The sequence below is a fragment of the Talpa europaea genome (genome assembly GCF_964194135.1).
Source record: "Talpa europaea genome assembly, chromosome: 16".
NCBI lineage: Eukaryota > Metazoa > Chordata > Mammalia > Eulipotyphla > Talpidae > Talpa > Talpa europaea.
This window is the reverse complement of record NC_140084.1, coordinates 42,352,275-42,371,987: the sequence shown is the minus strand read 5'-3', so window position 1 is coordinate 42,371,987 and position 19,713 is coordinate 42,352,275. Positions and strand designations below refer to the sequence as shown.

The following is a 19,713-nucleotide window of genomic DNA, read 5'->3' as shown; positions in this document are numbered from 1 at the left end:
CACCCACCACCAAGACAGTCTTCCACCGTAGTCTACTGTGGAAGCCTCTTCACCTTTCACTCCCCGCCACCTCAATTTTACAGATTCCCAGGGTTTATTTGGCTTTCACTGACCCTGTTTTGTTTCTCTATACACCACACACAAGTGACATCATCCATTATTTGTCTTTCTCCTCCCGACTTCTTTCCTTTACTAAACTCCCCTCCAGTGCCATCCATGTCATCACAAATGGCAAGAGTTTATCCTTTCTGAGTAATCTCCCATTGTGTATGTGTACCGAGCACTCTGACCACCCCCTTCATTCATGACATTGCCCTGACCTCCCTTCACAGCGGAACTTAGTGCTTAGAGGCAGAGTGGAAGCGGGACTTCCAAAACCTCGTAGAACCCCTAGCTTGCATCCAGGTCAACCTCTACTCTCTAGCATCAGGGAAAGGTGATGTGGAGATAGGTAAGCCCTGCTTAGCCCCCCTTCAGTCCCATCTTTGGTGTGTGAACATATATATGTTCAGCAGGTGAGACTTTTCAATTATCTCCACTCTTGCCATAATATTATACTGGGCTCCTTCTGTAGCAAAAGGAACCATAAGTCAAGCAACAATCAGGACTTCTGAAATTCACCAGCCTCTGCCACCAGCACTCACCCTTCAGAGTATGACTTTGTGTGTGTTGTAGATTTCACTAGTGTCCCCCACTTTTTATTTTCCTTGGGTCTCACTGCAGCAAGGAAATCTAACTAGACCAAAAAATGCACTTTACACCTTAAACTGAAGTCTGTTGTACACGCTTGAAACATATCAATAAGTGTAAAGCTTGATGAATTATATCTGCGTCCAGCTCTCTAACGATCACCCAGACTAGGACAGAAAAGCTTTTCTGCAGCAACTGGATGGGTCCAGAGGGACTTTTGTTTAGTGAACCAGACAGGGAAAGACAACTCTATAAGGTTTTTCTCCTAGAGAAAACAAACAGATGTACTAAATATCAATAAAACAAAATAAACTTTTGTATTATGGCCCAATTAGTGATTACCAGAAGGAAAAGGAGAAAGGGGGCTGGGTAAACCAGTAAAATAGGAGACAATGATGAAAGGACAATGATGACTTTTAGGCCATGAACTTGATGTCGTAGAAACACATGATGATTCTCAATGATGAACACTTGAAACTTACATGACATTATAATGCAGTGATACTTCAATTTTAAAAAATTTAAAGGGCCTATCTGGTGGCACAAGGGGTTAAAGTCTCAGCTCTATCAAGCTATCACCAGCCACTGCAGCACAAGTTCAATCCCTGGCTGGGGAGGTGACCCACATGGCGCAGCAGACCTCTCGTGTCTCGCCCGCTGCTCCACTCAGCAGTGTATTTCAGTAGATCTGCCTGTTCTGTTCCCCACTCTGTCTCTGGTGTATCCTCTCACCCCCCGCACCTCTGACCTGTACCCCAGTTTTTGTATGCATAAATAAATAAAGCTTTTTAAAATATAAAAATAAAATGAAAAAAAAATTTTCATCCCCCCCCCCCGCAAAGTTCCTTTATTCCCCGTCCCATTCAACCTTACAAAATAACCATTACTGTGACTTTTACCATAGATTCACTTTGTCTTAAATAGAACATCATGTAACTGGAATCAGATAAGATGTTTTTGTTTTGATCAGGTCAAGGACATCTGAAATTCCCTAAAATTCCAGGTCTCTGCTGATAAGATGCCCTGGGAAAAACACAACACTTCTCTGATTTTGCTACAAAAAAAAAATTCACAACCTGAATTTAACCATGAAAAAACAGACAATTCCAAATTGAGGGACAGTATACAAAATGAATGACTTGTATTTATTAAATGTGTCAGTGACTTGAAAGAAACATTGAAAAACAGTCTCAGATTAAAGAAGATTAAAGAAGTAAACAATAGATTAAGTGACCCTGGACTGAACCTAAATCAGAAAGAATTTGCTATAACAAACATTAATGGGACAACTGGACAAAATTTAAATATTACCTGAGGATCAAATGGTGATGTCACAATAGTGTATCAATACTAATTTTCTGATTCTGATAATAGTATTCCTATTACGTTAAAAACATTCTTGTTCTAAAAGTCTGTGGGGATGAACTGTAGGTACTTTGATGGTAGGTGTGGTATGAGGAGATCCAATACCTCTAAAACACAAACAATGGTGTGAAGTAATGTTAACTCAAGAAAAAAATTAAATTAAATTTTTTAAAAAGTGTTTTTGCTCTTAGATAGTATACACTGAAACGAACAATTTGGAGGTAAAGGGCATTAGGTCAACAACTGACTTTCAAACGGGTCACAGAGAAATAGAAAAAGAGAGACTCTGATCATTAAAATGTGATGAAATGCTAAAATTTGGTGAATGAGAGGATAGGGTATGCCTTTGTCTTATTCTTGCAACTCTACTGTTAGAACTTATATCAAAATTAAAAGTTCAAAAAAGATTTCGAAATAACTGCCTCACAGAATAAAACTCGAGAATATTTATAGGTGCACAAAAACATCCAGCACCCAACAAGGTAAAATTTACCATGTCTGGCATCTGATCAAAAATTATCAGTCCCACGTATATAGGAGACCTACTACTCAATATCAGCCATATGCCAGGAACATTTTTGTTTCTACTCTTCATATGTTTGTTTAATCAATTTTGAGTTCTGATACCGAGCCAGCCACTGATTTATGGGCTGGTAGGTAAAGTATTATCTCTATTTTATCCATGAAGAAACCAAGATACAAAGGCATTCAATAGCTCGATGTCTAAGAGACACTATCAGGATTTGAACCCAGATTTACCAACTGCAAAGCCCATGCCCTTTCTATATGTCACAATGAAAGGGAAAGCAAAAGAATATACTGGGGAAATGAGTATAAAATAATCTAGCCCCATGAGACCCTACCTGTTTACAAACAGAATCTTTCAGGATCATCATATAGTAGCTGCCATTTTTAATATTTCTGTTTGTATAAACTGACATTTTATGGATGACATGGATTAAATTCACATTCACAAATGATTAATGTTGTGAATAAGATAGTCTCAGTAATAGTGATGCCATATTAAGATTGCACACATTCTGGAATTTGGGACAAATTGATACATACATTCAGAACTCGGCAAATGTTCGTGTAACATTTGTACATTTCATCATTGTAAATTTTACCTCAAAAAAATGTGAACTATCACAACTGTGAAAATGGTACGTATTAAAAAGACCTCCAACAACTAGTGCTGGAGAGAGGATGTGGAGAAAAAGAAACCCTATTACACTGTTCATGGGAAAGTAAACTGGTACAACGAATATGGAAAGCAATCTGGATTTACCTTAAAAAGTGGAAATACCATGGCCTCCCTAGTGGCGCAGGGGTTAAAGACACAGCACTATCAAGCTATCACCACAAAGACACAAGCTGTCCCCAGCCACAGGCAGCACAAATTTGATTCTCAGCCAGCAAGGGAGAAACCCACATGGCACAGCAGACCTCTCCTGTCTCGTCTGCTGCTCCCCTCAGCAGTGTATTTCAATAGATTTGCCTGTTCTGCTCCCCACTCTGTCTCTGGTGGATTCTCTCACCCCCTGCACCTCTGGCCTGCACCCCAGCTCTTGTATGCAAAAATAAAAAAAATCTTGGGGAAAAAAAAGATGTGGCATACCCACACTATGGAATACGATTCAGCCACAGGGAGAGATAAAATGCAGCCATTTGCAACAAAATGAGAGTTTGAGAGAATTACGTAAAGCAAGTCAGAATGATAAAAGTAAATACTGGACACTTACACAGCAGTCAACTGGATAACCTAAATGCTTTCAAAGACCAGTGGACATGGGTAAACACTGTGAGGGCACTGACGTCAAGAGTGAGGGGAGAGGAAAGGGACAAGTGTTATAGGGGTGCTGGTGGAGGAAAAGGAAAAGATATAATTGGGAAAAATTGTAAACTAGAAAAATATCCATCGAAACACACCACTCAAAATATGACTCATTAGAGCCTCCCCGATGGCGCAGCAGTTGAACGCTGGGTTGCGTAGCTGCCCACAGCCTCTACAGCACCAGTTCAATCCCCAGCCGTCGGGCGAGGGTCCCACATGGCACGCAGATCTCTCCTGCTGCCCACTGCTCCCCTCAGCAGTGTGTTTCGTCAGTTCTGCCTGCTCTGCTCTCCCCTCTGGGTCTGGTGAATTCTCTCACCCTCCCGTGCTTCTGACTGTACCCAGTGCTTGAATAAATAAATAAATAAATCTTTAAAAAAAAAAAAAAAAAGACTCATTAAAGGGAAAGACAAACAGTAGGTGATGGGGTGGGGGCTAGAGGCAGGGAAGGTTGCCACACTGTATATAGGGTCTGCACATACACACTATGTGACTAATCTGTTTTCTTCACACTAAAACTCTTGCTTTAAAACTGATATGCAGGGCTTCCCCGGTGGCGCAGCGGTTGAGCGCTGGGTTGCGAAGCTGCCCGCAGCCTCTGCCGCGCCGGTTCGATCCCCGGCTGCTCCCCGGCCACCTGAGGAGGGTCCCACATGGCGCGCAGACCTCTCCTGCCGCCCGCTGCTCCCCTCAGCAGTGTGCTTCGGTCCTTCTGCCTGCTCTGCTCCCCGCTCTGGCTCTGGTGAATTCTCTCACCCTCCCGCGCTTCTGACTGTACCCAGTGCATGTATAAACAAACAAACAAACAAATAAATAAATAAAACATGCTAAAAAAAAAAAAATAAAACTGATATGCAGGCCTCCCTGGTGGTGTGGGGCTTAAGCACAGCACTATGAAGCTATCCGCAGCCACTACAGTATGAGTTCGATCCCCAGCCAGGGAGGTGACCCACATGGCACAGCTGATCTCTCCTGTCTCACCCGCTGCTCCCCTCAGCAGTATATTCCAGTTGATCCTCCTGTTCTGTTCTCCACTCTGTCTCAGGTGAATCCTCTCACCCCTCTCACCTCTGGCCTGTACCCCAGCTCTTATATGCATAAATAAATATTTAAAAATAAATAAATAAAATAAATAAAAAATAAATAAAATAAAAAAATAAATAAAACTGAGATTCCTGCCCCACTGATGCCCAAACGAGCAGTGGACACTGACACCATCGGCTGTACCAATGTCAAAATAACTGAGAAGCTGATAACAAACTCGGGAGCTGAATGTGACAAATACCAAGAACATGGACTCTGAAAGGCTATTCTGATGGGCTGTTTGCTTATGATTAACAGGCTATTCTGATGGGCTGTTTGCTTATGATTAACAGGCTGTTCTGATGGGCTGTTTGCTTATGATTTGCTTTTTGTTTAACTCATTGTTAAAAGGTCAAGTTGAGATGAGATGAGAGAAGAGCCCTTCTCTCCTCTCAGGTCAACAGCCAGGAATCTGAAAAATAAAGAGTACTTATAGATTCAGTTCCTGTGTCTGCCTACTGACTTTTTCACGGTGACAGGCAGCAGAACCCCGGCATATTCCCAGTAACAATGGGATGGGAATGTCACCAGGGCAGCTGCCTGACCCAAATCAGGAGCCTGGCCCGTAAAATGGAACAGAAATGGGAGCATGTGGTACATGTTACTGTGGACACGCAAACATGATGATGGACTGTAAGAGTAGGGCCTCCCTGTTGGTGCAGGTGGTTGAGTGCCGCCCTGTGAAGCTGTCCGTAGCCAGTTCAATCCCGGCTGGCTGGCGAGGGTCCCACATGGCGCGGCAGACCTCTCCTACCACACCCGCTGCTCCCCTCAGCAGTGTATTTCAGTCACTGGGCCTGTTCTGTTCCCCGCTCTGTCTCTAGTGAGTCCTCTCACCCTCTTGCCCATCTGGCCTGTACCCCAGTTCTTGTGTAAATAAAAAAATCTTTAAAAAAAAAGTGTAAGAGTAGGGGGTCAAAGAGAAGGTGATTAGAGGTGAGGAGGGTTGAGCTGTGCTGGGTGTGTTTCCATTTCTTCCATCACACCTGTGCTTCCCCGCTGGGTTGGCTTTGCCCCCAAGAGGTCAATAAATAATCTGGAGTCTGCCTCTAGCTTCTAGTGGGTAGAGACCAGAGATACTGCTCAACACCCCCTCCCCCCCACACCAGGCTCTTCTTACCACAGGATCCCCCTGCTTCAGTCCCCACTCTCCCTGCAGCAGGAGAGCAGGTCAGACCACAAGAACAAATGCACTGCCCCTTAAAACCCCCCTTCCCTAGCACCCTAGGTTCCCCAGTGAAGCAGTCCCATCAGGCCCCTCTCAATCAAGTTCTGGAGTTAGGGGAGAAAGAGCTTATGGGATTCCCATGAACCCAGTACTGCCCTCTCTGCCAGAAGTAGGGGTAGATGCCAAGGGAAACTAAAAGTACATAATCCCATAATCAAGCCCTCATCCCTGTTCTAGGACCTGCCCTAACCGGCCTTGCTGGAACTTAAACAACAAGCATGGGCCCCACCTCCATCCCCCCTTGTTCTGGGGACATGGGGTATCAAATTCCCCAGGACCTCCAAGGACTTCCTCCCCCACCCCCACGGGAATGGCAAACATGGTGTATACCCACAGACCCATGGGAGCAGCACACTTGCACTCGCCCTTCCAGACCCATGACCTCAGGAGCTCTCTCCCTCCTCCTACCCTGCCCCCCTCCCCAGTCCTGGCCCAGCCTCAAGCTGTGGCAGCCTGTCCTTCAGATTTGGCCAGGAGTTGGGTAACTAAGGCCAGCTTCTGGGGCAAAAGCCTAGAACAGACATAGTTTGAGTGGTGGGTGGCACTTGGGAGATGGGCAAGAGGGCTATGTGGGCAGTGGTGTACAGGGGCACATTAAGTCCCAGTTCCTTTCTTCTGGGGCTGTACCACCCCTCCCTTCTCTCAAACCCTCCTTCCACTCAGCCAGTCTCCGGCCCTGCCCACCTCAAGAGGCATGAGAGACCAAAAGAGAGAGACCCTGAGCACAGAGGAAGGAGGAGGCTGAAGAAAACCTACACAAATGGAGGAGCAGAGAAAATCAGAACAGAACAGAGGCAGAGACACAGAGACAAAAAGATTCAGAGGCAGAAATCCAGAGACAAGGCACAAGAGCCAGAGAACAGCCAACAGGGTTGTGAAACAGACTCTGACCATGAGAAGACACTGGCCCAGAACGGAGAGAGTTTTGCCCAAGGTCACATGACCAGCCGATGAAAAAAACGGACTTGAACACTGAAAAATAAAACCCAGTGCCCAAAGAGCCCCTGCTCTCACCCTGACTCATAGTATGCCTCAGCCCCCCAACCCAGCCCCCCAAAACCAGACCTGGGAGAGGCCTCTCCAGGGCAGATGACCACGAGGGCCATGGTGAGGAAAGCAGAGATCAGCCGGCAGGCCCGCAGGGTAGCACGGGATGGTGACTGAGGCCCCGCACCACCCGAGGCTGCGTTCCAGCTGGCTGTGAGCCCCAGGGCACTAGAACAGAGCCGCAGGAAGATGGGAGGAGATTAAAGGTCGTTGGGAGTGCAAGGGAAGGGGGGCAGAGGGGTGTAGACAGAGATGATTTAAAGGCAGCCCCTGTCCCCCCGAGGGACACCCAGAGCTGCAGGGTGTACATCTGGGACAGCCACCGCCAGTCTGCTCCAGAACACACCTCAGCTGCCCCCACAGCTGAGCAGGTAAAGGGCCAGGCAGGCATGTCTCAAGAGAGCAGGTCACCGGCTCCATCTCCCTGCCTCTCGGACTGGCAGGGTCTCCCTTGTCTCTCCTCTGCGGGACTTCCTCTGGCTGTGTCTTTCCGAGGTGCTCCTGGGACTCTGTTTGATTTGACAGTGCTTTGGAGCTCCCAGCCAGGACTGGGTGCAGGGAGCTCCCCCCAGAGGGTGGCATCTGGCTCTGAAAGTGACCAATCCCTCAGTATAATACTTGAATCCCTGCGTCTCTTCTGCTCCCGTCCCTCCTCGGTCTGTCTGGGTCTCCGTCTCTGCTGATTTCTTTAATGTCCCCTCTGTGCCTGTATTTTTCTTCTCTCTCTGTCGTTCATTTCTTCCTCAGTCTCTGTGGTCAGTCTATCTCTTCCTTTCTCGCCCTTTTTCTCTGTCTTTCAGAATCCATCTCCATGTCTCCCAGTAAGGATCCCTCTCTCGGCCACTCTGTCTCTCTCTTCCGTCTTTCTCTAGTTCTGTGTCCCTCTAGTTCTTTTTTATTTTTTTTTAAAGATTTATTTATTTATGCAAGAACAGGGGTATAGGCCAGATGGGCGGGAGGGTGAGAGGATTCACAAAAGACAGAGTGGGGAACAGAATAGGCAGACTGACAAAATACACTGCTGAGGGGAGCAGCGGGCCAGACAGGAGAGGTCTGCTTCACCATGTGGGATTCTCGCTCGCCGGCTGGCCGGGATGGAACCTGCGCTGCAGAGGCTGCGGACAGCTTCACAGTGTGGCGCTCAACCGCCTGCGCCACCAAGGAGGCCCTGTCCCGCTAGCTCTATCTCTCTAGTCTCTCTCTGCCAGCCTCTCTTCCCGGGATTTTCTATCTGGTTTCTATCTTTGTATCTTGATTTATCTGTCTCTGTCCTTGTGTGTATCTCTCTTTATCTTGTTTCTGTCTGAGTCAATCTCTAGATGGACAGACTGAAAGATGGGTGGGTGAGTGGATGGATGATATATCGACAGATCAATCGTGATTGAGCAATGATAGGCAGACATCTATAGATACCTAGAACTCTGTTTTTCTGTATTCCTAATCTCCACATGTCTCTGTCCCCTCTACTTGTCTCCACCCCTGTCTCTCTTACTGTCTGTCTCGCTGTATTTTGACTTCTCCTCTCCCAACTCTGCCTCTCTCTTTCTTCATTCCATTTGCCTTCATCTCCAGAGCCTGGGGAAGGCAAGTTCCAGAAGGGGATGGGAAGTGAAAGGATCCCACTCCCTGCTCAGCCCTGCCCTCTTCCGCCCTGTCCCCCAGACACCTGCAGCTGTCTCACCATGGACAGTGTAAGCACAGCCATCTTGTTCCTGCTCCTGGCTCTCGTGTGCCTATTGCTGACCAATGGCTCCAGGGGCAAGGGACGGCTGCCTCCTGGCCCCACGCCCCTCCCATTCCTGGGCAACCTGCTGCAGCTTCGCTCCCAGGACATGCTGACCTCCCTCACCAAGGTGCAAGGGCTACGTTTGGGAGTGAAGGGAAGGGGTGGGGCCCAGGGCCTAGTGCCCCCGTTACCTCTGTCTTCCCACCCCCAGCTGACCAAGGAGTACGGCTCAATGTACACAATCCACCTGGGGCCCAGGAGGGTGGTGGTTCTCAGCGGATACCAAACGGTGAAGGAGGCCCTTGTGGACCAAGGGGAGGAGTTCAGCGGCCGGGGAGACTACCCTGTCTTTTTCAACTTTACAAAGGGCAATGGTAAGCCTGCTCCCATCTCCTTCACCTCCGCCCCCCTCCATGTTAAGGGAGGGGATCAGGATGAGAGACTGCACAGTGCCAGCCTAGGGGAAAGTCTGTCCACCCTCCCCACGTCCAAATCCCACCATGATCTTAAACTGGCCCTACCACCCACTCCACCTGCCCCATGCTCCTCCTCATCCCTGTCTCTGTCCCAACCACATCATCAAAGTTCCATCTCAATCAAGTGGCCAAATGATCTGACCCCAGCCCTCATGGTCCACTTCAATCCAATCCCCTCAACCAACCTACCGAATTCCTCACTTCAACCTTCACTCCACCTCTATCAGTGACACTGGTTATGCCTCACCCTAACCTCCAGTCCCATTACAAACCCTGCCTCAATATCCACCCCATCCTATCCTTGAGCCAAGCTGAATTCCACAGCCTCATCTTCTATTGCAATCACCTGTTGAAGCTGGTAGCCCCCAATTCCATGTTCAATCCTAACCCCACCACCATCACCAAATCCAAATCTTATCACATATATACCCACAGCCAAGCTCAATTTAACCCCAACCAACCAATCATTCTACCCAGCTCCACCCCATCACTGACCTCAAATCCAGTTTTCCATCAACCCCTAATCATCCCTAGCCCATCCCAGCCCACCAATCCAGCAGCTCACACCATGAACTCCATATCTCTCCTGACTCAACACCCTGTCCTCTGCAGGTTTGGAAATCACCCAGTTTTGTGGATTTTTGTAACATAAATGTCTTACTGAAAGAGGAGGGAGGGAAGGAGAGAGATAGGAAAGAAAGGAAGGAAAGTTCTCTGATTACAAAGGGGGGGTCCAAAGATTTGCTTGCTTCCTGGACTATTCTTCCTCAAAAGGATTCCTAGGGTTACCCCCTGGCCTGTACACTAGATGGGTCACAGACTACCCCCAGGATTTGGAATTGGAGAGATCATCTGGTTTTAAAAAAAAAAAGTATATATTAAGTATAGTTTCTGCCTTCTTGTCCCCTTTCCTGGGCTTAATCTTATGATCACACCTGTCCAAATATAGCAGATGAAGCAAAGAGAAAAGATATAGTAGATGGCAGGAGGCGGAAACAGGGCAGTTGAGAAAGACGCCTTGCTACTTTTGCACAGAGCACCACTGTGTGCTACATATATCATCTGTTATTAATACTAATTATTCAGTGCTGTGTATGAGGATAGCAGCACTTACTGGCTGTGTACCTTTGGGCAGCTAACCTCACCCCTCTGATCTTCAGTCTGTTATCATGAGAAGCTTGTTACAAAAAGCCAGTGAGATAATGCATACAATGCAACACATTATAGTTTTTTCATCATTAGCATCTAGTTCTCCGCTAGTTTCACAGGAATCAAAGATGAATACACTCGAGAGGTAATCCTGGTGTAGCTCCCAGTGACAGCCCAGAGTGGTCACTGGGCTGGAAAGGGAAGGTCTGGGTTTCTATGGGGACCCAGAAGAAGCACCTGCCTGAGCCAGGAAGGGATGACCAGAAAGGCTTCCTGGAGGAAGGGACCTCTAAGTTAAGACCTAAACAATGAAGATGATCCATTAGGAACTAATATGGGGTGAAGAGTGTTCAGGAAGTAGGACCCCGTGTTCAGGGAGAAAAAAGAATAGGATCTGTCTCGTTCCCAGAGGAGCTCCCAGGGCCTGTTCTCACTTTTCTTGTTTCTCCCCCTTAATGTACATTCATAAACCAATAAGCGATCGCCAACACTTCCTGTGTGATAAGCCCTACAAGGGACAATACCAGGGACACAGTGGGGACCAAGACAAGTCCCCTCCCTGCCTTCGGGATTTAGTGCTGGAGACAGACGCATGGCAGGAAACAAGGGCCCAAACTGACCAGGAAACAGGCAGAACTATCAGAATTGTGGTGAGAGGGGGCCTCCCTGGCGGCGCAAGGGTTAATACAGCACTTTGAAGCTGTCTGCAGCTACTGCAGAACAAGTTCGATCCCCGGCCAGGAAGGTGACCCACATGGTGACCCACATGGCGCAGCAGACCTCTCCTGACTCGCCTGCTGCTCCCCTCAGCAGTGTATTTCAGTAGATCCTCCTGTTCTACTCCTCACTGTCTCTGGTGAGTCCTCTCACCCCGCACACCTCTGGCCTGTACCCCAGTTCTTGTATGCATAAATAAATCTTTAAAAAAAAAAAAAAGAATTGTGGCGAGGGAAGCCCTAGGCCCTACAAAAGCTGCAAGGAGACACCCATTCGGCCTGGAGGGTCAGGAAGGCTTGCGAGAATCACTGGGAGGGGAGAATGCAAACTCGCAGTCTCTCTCCCAGCAAACATCAGAAAAGGGGACCCAGATGGCAACTGGCTGGGGGAAAAGGCACTGACTGAGTGAACCCTCCTCTCCTCCCCAGGCATCGCCTTCTCCAATGGGGAACGCTGGAAGGCCCTGAGAAGATTCTCTGTCCAAATTCTGCGAAATTTCGGAATGGGGAAAAGGACCATTGAGGAGCGGATCCTGGAGGAAGGCAGCTTCCTGCTGGCGGAGTTGCGGAAATTTGACGGTCGGTTCTGAATTCACCTCCATTCCTCTTAGGGGTCAAGACTGCCTGATACCATCGCTAGGGTGTAAACTCAAAATTCCTGGAGGCGCCTGGCTGAGCCCACCATGTGTGTGGCGCCCCCTGGGGGTGAATCCACTGGTGTGAGGCCTTGGCTCCAAGGAGCACAACTAGCGGAGGGGGAGGTGTGGGGGGGTGAAATGCCAGCTGGTGAAGAAACAAAAGCTAGTAAGTGGAGGGGCCAAGAATTAAGCCCTTGTCTTAGTGACACCAAGGTCCACACTCAACACAGGAATGCCCACTGCATGAGTGCTTACTGGATACCAGCCACAGTATTAGTGTTAACAGATTTACCTTCCCAGAAGTTCTAGGGGGTTACTACAGGCCATGAAGCTCAGGCCCCAAACGTTTAAGTCTGTGCCCAGTAAGTGGCAGCACTGGAATCTAAACCCATGTCAAAGCTGTCGACTCATGGGGGAAAAGTGAATGAAAAGAACCAACGTTTACACGGTGCTGTACAGAACTTTCTACAGAATATCAATCCTTGAAAAGTCACCCAGACCTAAGGTGTAGATTCCCATATAAGTCCCATTTTACAGAAGAAATTGAGGCAAAGAGAGGCAAACAGTCCTCTAGTCTGATCTCCTAATGTCGCTAGCCTGAGGGAGATAGGAATGAGGCAGGTAGTGAATACAGGGATTTAATGATGTGATATAAGTAAAAGAATAATATCTGCCTTTATGAGGTTCCTAGTGTTGCTGTAACAAATTACCACCATCTTAAGCAACTCAAATTTATTCTCCGACAGTTCTGAAAGTCAAAGGTTATACTGGGTCAGCAGGGCTGATTCCTTCTGGAAGCTCTAGGGGAAAGTCCATTTCCTTGTCTAGAGGCTACCCGCGACCGGCATTCCTTGCCTCGTAGTCCCTTCCTCTATCTCCGAAGCGCGTGCTACCGCATCCTCCAATGCCCCTTTCTCTCCCTCCTTTTCTCCTCCCATCAACACCATTTCTTTACTCAGATCCTTCACTTACAAGGACCCCTGTAATTACATTAGGCCCACCCAGCTAATGCAGAATAATTCTCACCTCAAGATCCTTAATTCAGTCACAGATCCACAGGCTCTGGGAGATAGGGACTTAACATTTTGGGGGAGGAGAGGAGGCATTATCCAGCCTACCACACCACCCTGGTTTGCACAGACTTTACCATGGGCCAGACCCTTAGCTAAGTACTTCCTACTCACACCAGATCCTCATAACAGCCCCATGGGAAGAACCCATTTTACAGAAGAGAAAACAGGCTGAGGAGGGAATTCAGTATCATTCCGGTCACATGGAGTCTAAATGGCCAAGCCAGGATCCAGGCTATGTCTATTAAATTCCAGACCTTGTTTCTGGGGTGTGCTATCATGTGGTGGCTAACCATATGGGGATGTGTGCTGTTTGGGGTATTGTTTTCTGGAGTTTGTTCCATGGTTGGCTCATTCACTGGGTGCTGGGCGTGTGGCCATGGTGGCAGTGTTGTCATGGAACACTGCGTTGATCCATGCTGACCCTATGAGGCCGGCTGATGTGCTGTGGTTATGACTAGCCTGTTCCGTGTTGGGTATTGTTACTGACGGGCTACAGGAAGTGCGGGTTCTGTGCTGCAAGTACTTTGGGCGTGCTGTTCTGCATGTTCTGTCACAGTTCCCTCGGGTGTGGTGCACGTTCATCCTCTATCACTGCATGAGATCTGATGTGTTGCACATGGTGTCCCCTGAGCTGCACCCCTGACCCACCCGGCCCTCACCCTCAGGCAAGCCCTTCGACCCTACCTTTGTGCTGAGCCGCTCGGTATCCAACATCATCTGCTCAGTGCTCTTCGGCAGCCGCTTCGACTACGACGACCAGCGTCTGCTCACCATTATCCGCCTCATCAATGACAACTTCCAGATCATGAGCAGCCCCTGGGGAGAGGTCAGGAGGCCTAGTTAGGGGTAAGGGGAGGTCACAGGGTTTGCAGGTTTCCACGGAGTCCAGGCACAAAGGAGGAAAGTGGGCTGGGGAAGGGGTTGCCATCCAACTGCCTGATGCTGCCCCGCTGAGTTACAGGGCATCGCCTAGCCACGCCCACTCCCTGCGTCTGCACGAGCACAGACCCTACCACCCCCCACCTCTCCAGAACCCAGATAGCCCCTCAAGACCCCTTCCCTGCTATCTTATCCATCCCGACCCCACTGGCAACGCGCTGGCACGTACACACGGCGGCGTCTCCAAATTCCTCCAACTCTGCCCATACCCAGATGTACAACATCTTCCCGGGCATTCTGGATTGGATCCCGGGGCCACACCGGCGCCTTTTCAAGAACTACGGGAAGATGAAGGAACTCATCGCCCGCATAGTCCGCGACCATCAGGCCTCCTTCGACCCCAACTCTCCCCGGGACTTCATCGATTGCTTTCTCACCAAGATAGCAGAGGTAAGCCCTGCCTGGAAGCCCCAGGTCCCACCTGGGACTGATCTGGGCTGTCTCTGGCCTGACCTGCCACCCTGACTCAAGCCAACAAGGATCCTGGTTTGAGCAGGCTGGGTAGGATCTCCCCACATGCAGAAAACGAAGCTGGCACACCTGGCTCCGGGGGACTGGAGCCGGGAGCCATTCCCCGGCCACGGCGAATTAACAGCTCGTTAAGAAATCGTTAAAGCTCTGTGCAAGACACATTACTTGTGGGCCCTGCGGTTGAGATTTTCCCTACCCCGCCCTCCCGCGCTCCCCCAGTTCCCTGGAGGAAAGGAAGTTAAACCAGAGGGACTTAACTGGCACCCAGGTGCAGTTGCGCAGGTTACAGGGAGCAGGTCACACGGGTTCACACAGGGTAATACCTGACTCCCCACTCCTCAAACCCCGCAGGAGAAGCAGGACCCGCTGAGTCACTTCTACCTCGATACCCTGCTGATAACCACACATAACCTGCTCTTTGGCGGCACCGAGACCGTGGGCACCACACTGCGTCACGCTTTCCTCATACTCATGAAGTACCCAAAAGTGCAAGGTGCGCGCACCCCAAGGCAGGTGGGGAGGCCCACTCGCCGCTAAGCCCCGCCCACAGGAGCCCTGGCTCCGCCCAGAGCCGCGCCCTCCAGCCTCCGCTAAGAGTCTGCCCTGCAAGCCAGGCCCTCCCACACAGCCTTGTCTGCTTCCCCCCATCTCCGCAAATCCTACTTCTGAGTCTTTCCGGGAACCCTGGCCTCCGGGACACTGCAGCGTCCGACCAGGATGCATACTGTCTGCTCTCACTGGAACCTGGTCTCCGGGGAGCTCCGTGGGGAGAGGTCAAGAGGGTTTCCACGGAGACCTCTAGAAGCCTCTAGAAGCCCCTGCCTAAATCAAACTTTCACCCTCATCTACGTGTCAGAGCCCGCCCTCTCCCTCTGAGGCTCCCGCTCACCCTCATATGCACCCCTGCTGCAGCACCCGGGTCGAGTTGACTGGACCGCTCCCACACTTTGGCATGCACCTTGCGCCTTTTCCCTGCCCATCAGGCCACCTGATACCCTCCACTACGTTCCCCCTCCATCTCCAGCTCGCGTGCAGGAGGAGATCGACCGCGTGGTGGGACGAGCGCGGCAGCCAACGGTGGCGGACCGAGTGTCCATGCCTTATACCGATGCGGTGATACACGAGGTGCAGCGCTTCGCAGACGTCATCCCCATGAACTTGCCGCACCGCGTCATTCGGGACACGAACTTCCGCGGTTTCCTGATACCCAAGGTGCCCTGGGCATTGGCAAGCGACAACTGGCACCCTAGGAAGAGGCATCCCTTGCACCTGACATTCTGAAGCTCTAGCCAGGAGAATCCCGGGCCCCTAGCAATCAACACATCAAGCGTAGCTCCCGGCATCCTGAGCCCTAGCAACAGACATTCCAAAGCCCCTACATCCAGAAACACACACCCTTCCCAGACCCCTTCCCATGCCACAATGGACTGGATCCATGTGGATGCTTCCCCATGACAGGTTCCCTTCCTAGGACCCCTCTCCGGAATCCCCAGGGTCTAGGACTTCACCCTGCGGATCTTCTGTACCTAAACTCTGTTTTCAGAGACCTCCTCGCCCTCTCTCCAGAAATTCCCAATCTGCTCCCACAAAAGGGTGGAGGTATCCCACATCCAGGCTTCAGACTCCAACAACAGTTTCCAGGGCCCATCACTGAGAACCGAGACACCCACACAAGTCTCACCACCCCCACTCCCTCATCAGGTTTCCAGGACCTCTAGTCCTTTAGAGCGGAAACCCTACTTTGAGACCCTCCCAACCTTCTCAACCACTGATTCTGCCTCCCACCTACACAGGGCACAGATATCATCACCCTCCTTAACACAGTCCACAGTGACCCCAGCCAGTTCGTGAAGCCCCAGGAATTCAACCCTGAGCATTTTCTGGATGACAAGCAGTCCTTCAAGAAAAGCCCCGCCTACATGCCCTTCTCAGCCGGTGAGTGCAAAAGTCATATTCCCACCTACATCCTCCCAGTCTTAATTCCACTTTCCAAACCCTCTGGCTTCATCCTCCCTCTCAACTCTGCTCCTACAGGCAAAAGACTAAAATCCTGGCGGACAGGGAGAAAAAATTAATTCCTAACTGGTCACTATCAGTATCACCACTGGGTGGCGCAGTTGAGGCGATTCTAATATTTTGAGTCTTCACCTGACTTGGGAGAGGGGGGATCTATTTAACTAAGTGGGAGGCAGGTGGGCAGAGAAAGAAGAGTAGGTGCTGCCTCTGAGAAGAGCTATAAAAGGGGTGACCAAGAGCTGAGCCTTAGAGCCAGATCCCTATAACCTGTCATCTCCTAGTTCATAGCCTTGAATGTTACTTCACCCCTCTGTGCCTCAATGTCATCATGAAAAGGAGATAGTAGGGTCTCCCTGGTGGTGCAAGGCGTTAAGCGTCAGCACTATGAAGCAATCCGCAGCTACTACAGCACCAGTTTGATCCCCAGCCTGACCCACATGGTACAGCAGACCTCTCCTGATTCGCCCACTGCTCCCCTCAGCAGTGTATTTCAGTGGATCCCCCTGTTCTTCTCCCCACTCTGTCTCTGGTGAATGCTCTCACCCCCCCGCACCTCTGGCCTACATCCCAGCTCTTGTATGCATAAATTAATAAAATTTTAACAAATAAAAGGAGACAGTAATAAGGCCCACCTCTTGGAGTTGTTATGAGGACTAAATTTTTTTTTTAAGATTTTATTTTTTTTTTATTTTTGCATACAAGAACTGGAGTGTAGGTCAGAGGTGCAGGAGGTGAGAGGATTCACCAGAGACAGAGTGGGGAGCAGAACAGGCGGATCTAGTGACATACACTGCTGAGGGGAGCAGCGGGTGAGACAGGAGAGGTCTGCTGCCCATATGTGGGTAGGCTAACTGGCCGGGGATCGAACTCAAATCTCAGTGGCTGGCAACAGCTTGATAGTACTGAGACTTTAACCCCCGCGCCACCAGGGAGGCCCATGAGGATTAAATTAACAGTGGTGAAGCACTAGGGTATAACAGGCGGCATAATAAGTCCTGCATAAACATTGTATTGTCTCTGTTTTATCTGCATTTACCACTCACAACAACCTAATGAGGTACTATTAGCATCCCCATTTGAAATGCCCAGAAACGGCGCCTTGCTCAAGATCACAAACGTACCAATCGAAGAGCTGGGAATCGAACCCACGTCTCGAATCAGCCAGGTTCTTCTGGTCCACAATTTACTTAAAACGTCTTTCCCAGACCTTTAGATGACCCTTAGGTCTGTGAGGCCCCCAACTATTATCTTTATATCTTTTCCTCTGATAATTTGGGGAGGAAGCCATTTTAGCTCATGGCTCCACACCCCCCGCCCCACGCCCTCCGCAGGACGCCGCTTGTGCCTGGGGGAGGCCTTGGCGCGCATGGAGCTCTTCCTCTACCTCACGACCATCCTGCAGAGCTTCACGCTGCATCCGCTGGTGGCGCCCGAGGACATCGACCTGACTCCGCTCAGCTCTGGTCTGGGCAATTTGCCGCGGCCCTTCCAGCTGTGCATGCGCGAGCGCTAACGCCCCGGGCGTCCTGATCTGCCCGGCAGCCCGACTGCACCCACCTCTTGCCGCTCCACTGTCTGCCCCCGTCCCAGCCACCTCGCTGCTCACCGCGCCCCGACCACATGACTGCCCCCTGTCGCTGTTGTCTTTATGGGGTCTGCGCCCCCAAAGACAGAGAAAGACATGGGAGAGGAAAAGTATGTGCTTGGTTTTATCTACAGAACTCCGTCTATTAAACGGTGGGGGGCGGGAGGAGGGCCCTTTTGTATCACGTCTTAATAAATTATCTTTAAAACAGATTCAAACCTGAGTGGGCTGAACTAAAGGGAGCAGGAGACAGAGACTTAGACCCGGGCCTCACAGACTTGGTCTCCTGTCCTTCCTAAGCCTCTCCTACAACCATAATCAGTCAGATGCTCAGTCATGCCAAGAAGCATCTGAGCTCCATCCCCCACTTTGCATTAATTGGAGCTGGAGGGGATGGCTATCCTCCATCTCAGAGATCAGAGACACAGAGTAAGGCAGAGAGTTAGAGATTAGGAAAGGGGGAGACGTTATACAGGAGAGAGATAAGGAAAGAAACAGTAATGTCCAGAGAAAGAGAGAGGAAGGGCAATGAATGGGGACACAGGACCCCAGAAGACTGAAACTCCCCATTTCTCACCCCTCTCCTTGGATAGTCCCTTAGTCTTGCGATCCCTCCCTTTGGGATGGGGCTAGCCGGGCCAGGCATTCAGCCTCCCAACCTGGTGCTGTGCTGAAAACCCTGACATTCTGCTGACGGTTACTTTTCTCAATGGCCAGTCATCTCCAGTTTCATTAAGCTAGGATCAGGCCAGAGTGAGGCTGCCCTGTAGGCCTGGGTGGAGGTGGCCTGGGAGCCCTACCCTGAGCAGGACATGCTTCAGAAGCTGGGACATGCTCTGCTGACATGGGGGCAACTGGGTGAGGCTTATAGGCGGTCCCCACTTGGGGCGTCAGTTCCTTAATCCCCACGCCATTCTCACCACAGGCTAACCGCAGTCTGCCCCAGGGCCCAGCCCGGGATGCAGAGATGGAGAGAGAAAGGAGAGACTCAGAAGTCCTAAGAAAGAAAGGGAAACACAAAAATTGGGATGAAGAAAGTTAAGCATGCAGTCAACAAACATTTACTGAGTGTCCATGTGCACCAAGCACTGTTTTAGGTGCTGGGGCTACAGCAGAAATAATCAAGACAAAATGCCTGCTCTTGGAGAGATCCTAATAAAAAGAGAACCTGACAGTGGGATGGGGTTGGGGGTGGGGTTCTCCAACACACACACACACACACACACACACACACCACTGTCTGTGGAGTCAACACCTCTAAGCAGGAGCTCTACCCATGACCCCCACCAGTCACCAGGTTGCCACACAGGGAAAGGCTGACCCACAGGGAGACTGATGACAAAGCCAGAGAAAGATAGAAATAGGGAGAGAGAGAAACACAGGGAGATGGGGTAAAGACAAAGAGGAGAGATTCGGGGAGGAAAAAAATAGACATTGAAAAGAAAAAGGAAGACAGAAAACAATAAGAATAGAGGCAGACACAGAGTAAAACAGAGACAGAGGAGAAAAAATAAAACAAAGAAATGAGAAGAGGGCCTCCCCTGGTGGCGCAGCGGTTGAGTGCTGGGCTGCAAAGCTGCCCCAAGCCTCTGCAGCGCCGGTTCAATCCCCGGCCGCCGGCAAGGGTCCCTCATGGCGCACAGACCTCTCTTGCTGTGCCTGCTGCTCCCCTCAGCA

The 19,713-nt window shown here is 50.0% G+C and overlaps 1 protein-coding gene across 1 annotated transcript; it reads left to right on the top strand.

The window, feature by feature from the left end:
* Positions 1-8,929: 8,929 nt before the first annotated feature.
* On the top strand, positions 8,930-17,964 carry LOC311186630 (cytochrome P450 2F3; the record flags this gene model as incomplete). Its single annotated transcript, XM_084257743.1, has 9 exons — positions 8,930-9,100; positions 9,185-9,347; positions 11,744-11,893; positions 13,691-13,851; positions 14,178-14,354; positions 14,787-14,928; positions 15,460-15,647; positions 16,229-16,370; positions 17,783-17,964. The coding sequence occupies 9 exons, from the start codon at positions 8,930-8,932 to the stop codon at positions 17,962-17,964; spliced, it is 1,476 nt and encodes a 491-aa protein (XP_084113869.1).
* Positions 17,965-19,713: the final 1,749 nt, after the last annotated feature.